Here is a 3,083-nt window from a genome sequence, read left to right as displayed (position 1 = left end):
AAAAACCTTATATTTAGCCTGTATCTGATACTTTAAAAGAAAAAAACTTTCAGAGTTTTTATAAAGATTATTAAATCAAAATAATAAAAAAAGTTTTACGTGAAAATATAAATAATAAGAAGACGATAAAGTTGATGATAGGAAAATGCATTGTATAAGTATAAATAAGCAATTTACTAATGATATAATTTTAAGATTAAGTTTCAATTGTAAAAATTGCAAAAAAGGTAATAGAGACTGTTTTAAGTAAATTTTAATATGGATTTAGTTGTTAGACAATTCAAGCATAAAAATCATTTATTTCAACGAATAATAGAATATTTAAATATTTTTTTATTTTTAAAATCTTAATAATCAGAATTTTTTATTTCTAATTAAAAATTTAGAGAATATGTCTTATAGGATTTATAAAAGGCAATTTTTATTTACTTTTTGCTACTAATATTGTTGCTCATGGTATAGATATAAGAAAAATTGGTTTAGTTATTAATTTAGATTGTCTTCTAGTGAATAATAAAGAGAAATACTTCGATATTAATCGTTAAACTTATATAAATATGTTAGGATGAAAATAATATAAAATTATTTGATGGAAATAATACTTTATTGGGTAAATATTTTTTAAGAATTGATTAAAAAGATAATGAAAATTTGGTAGTTTAAAGATTAAAAGAAGTTTTTTTAGATTTGAAAAATATTAATTTTAAATTTAGTTAATATTGTAATTAAGTTTACTTATTTATATAATAAAAACTTCATATAAAAAGTATAATAAAATTAATTATAAATATAAAAAAAGTTTTAAGATTTATTTTTATATATACATAAAAAACTCATTATTAAATCAAAAGTTGCATTTTTTTAATCAACTATTTTCGGATGACAATTCATCTGAACTTTAAAAAGTATCATTTAAAATACATTAATCATAAACATCAGTAATCAACCTCAATTACATTACATCTATATATGTAAATATCATAGATAAAACTGTAATAACACAAGACTCTAAAAAAGTAAACAAAATCAAATAATTATACTGATATTTTGCATAAGTAACATCCTCAATTTAACCTATAATCATAGTATTAAGCAAAAGTCCTATTTTTAATTAAAAATATATATAAAATAGTATATATAATAACCTGTCTACAATAAAAAATTACAAAGTCCTCCAGCCGTTCCCAAATTTTTTTTTTTGACAACCAAGTTTAAACACGGCCATAAAACACACTATAGAATTCCATAGCCAATCCCAAATATTCCCAAAGAAACGAAAACAAAAAAATAGCAATTATTTTATTATTTACAAACAGGTTCAGAATATATCATAATGAAAAAAAAATTAAAAAGCAATCCACCTGTAATCGCGAAAATCCCTTTATTTCCAAATTTATCTGAAAGTAATCCCACAAAAGGAATACATAAAGCCCCTAAAACAAACGGATAAGAATAAAAATTACTCGCATAATTTCTTTCTATACCATATCTATTAATTAATATTTCTAAAAAAAAAAAATGTTAAAAAAATTAAAAAGAAAAAAAAAAACCTTATATATTAGCCATAAAAGGTTCCAAAATCATAAAAGTGAAACAAATAGTAATAATAATAAGCCAATAAATAGGAATAAATTTTTTAATATCACCTAAATGAACATTCTCATTATTTTCACAATTTTATTTCTCATTTTCTCCGACACATATCCTATCAACAAAATTTAATAATAAAACACTAAAAAACGAAAATATAGACACATAAATGCCTATTAGTGCAGCTTCCCAAATTAAACCATTTCTATCATAAACATGAGGATATACAAAAGTAGAAACAAACATTGCAACTCTTCCTACTGCAATTATAAATCCCATTGAGAATGACAATTAATATTTAGGAAACCATCTATTTATTATATTAAATTCACACACATTAAAATTCTCCATCCCTAAACCAAAAAAAAACCGACCTAATAATACTAAATAATAGTTTTCTTTATATAAACCATAAGTACACAGTGATTACCCAGAAAGAAGACATATTGAACAAAATATCATGACTTTATAAACACCTAATTTATCAACTAAATATCCAGCTAATAAGGCTAAAGGGGGTACATTCATTACACTATAAAATAAATTGTATTAAAAACCAGTTATTTTTAAATGCTATTTTATTTGATTTTATAATACTGCAGGGAAATCATCCGAAAAATAACAGCCTATATTTGCACAGGATATTATAAATAATATTAAATAACGATATTTGTTTGGAATATCACTTTTTTTTATATCGATTTGTTCTATTTTTTTTAATTTTAATTTTTTTTTTTTTGAATAAAACCCTATATATCTTCGTTTTATTAGATTTAATTATAGCTTTTTTAAGGGGATTTCTTATTTTATCTGATTCTTAATTCATTAAAATTTATATTATTCATTGTATTTATGTATATATTTTTATTTTATTTTTACGTTTTTGATTTATATTAAAATATTAAAAATATAAATATATATATATATATATATATATATATATATATTTTAATATATAAATATAAACTTATATATATATTTAAAAAAAATATATATATATGTATAATTAAAAATTAATAAATATTTTTTTCGCAAAATTTATAAATTATAAATTAATTTTTTATTTTATAAATTAAACATAATTATTTAGAAGTGATAAGAAACATTAATTGAGACTCGTGCCAGCAAACATTATTTGACTTGTATTAGTAATATTATAAAAAAACCAAAATATAATTAATTTAAAAAATAAAAATAAGGTATTTATTTTTTTATAAAAGATAATATTATAAAAAAAATTATAAAAATTTTATTTAAAATTTAAAAAAAGAAATTTTATTATAATTTGCTTTATTTTATAATCCTTTAATCAAAAAAAATAATGTCTATGCTTTCAAGAAAAATATAACCAAGAATAACTTTTTAATTAATTATATAAAAATTAAAAACCAATAACTAATATAAATAGTTAATTCTCTTTAATTAAAAGTCTTATAAAAATTACAATTTATTTAATAATAATATTTAATGAACATATAAAGTAATCTTAATAA

General features: G+C 18.9%; 1 protein-coding gene across 1 annotated transcript, besides 3 other annotated features; it reads right to left on the bottom strand. All coding sequences in view use genetic code 6, as the record gives it.

Annotated features, from left to right (window-relative positions):
- Positions 1 to 1,550: 1,550 nt before the first annotated feature.
- Positions 1,551 to 2,118, bottom strand: IMG5_171820 (hypothetical protein; the record flags this gene model as incomplete). The annotated part of the gene is made up of 2 exons (XM_004029808.1): positions 1,551 to 1,900; positions 2,021 to 2,118. Coding segments are annotated over 2 exons (448 nt in total), but the record flags the coding sequence as incomplete, so codon positions are not given.
- Positions 2,119 to 2,486: 368 nt separating this feature from the next.
- Positions 2,487 to 2,554: a microsatellite.
- Positions 2,498 to 2,569: a microsatellite.
- Positions 2,570 to 2,801: 232 nt separating this feature from the next.
- Positions 2,802 to 2,838: a microsatellite.
- Between the last annotated feature and the right edge of the window lie 245 nt (positions 2,839 to 3,083).

Source organism: Ichthyophthirius multifiliis, assembly GCF_000220395.1.
Source record: "Ichthyophthirius multifiliis unplaced genomic scaffold scaff_1120509251264, whole genome shotgun sequence".
Classification (NCBI taxonomy): Eukaryota; Ciliophora; class Oligohymenophorea; order Hymenostomatida; genus Ichthyophthirius; species Ichthyophthirius multifiliis.
This window is presented reverse-complemented; position numbering and strand designations above follow the sequence as displayed.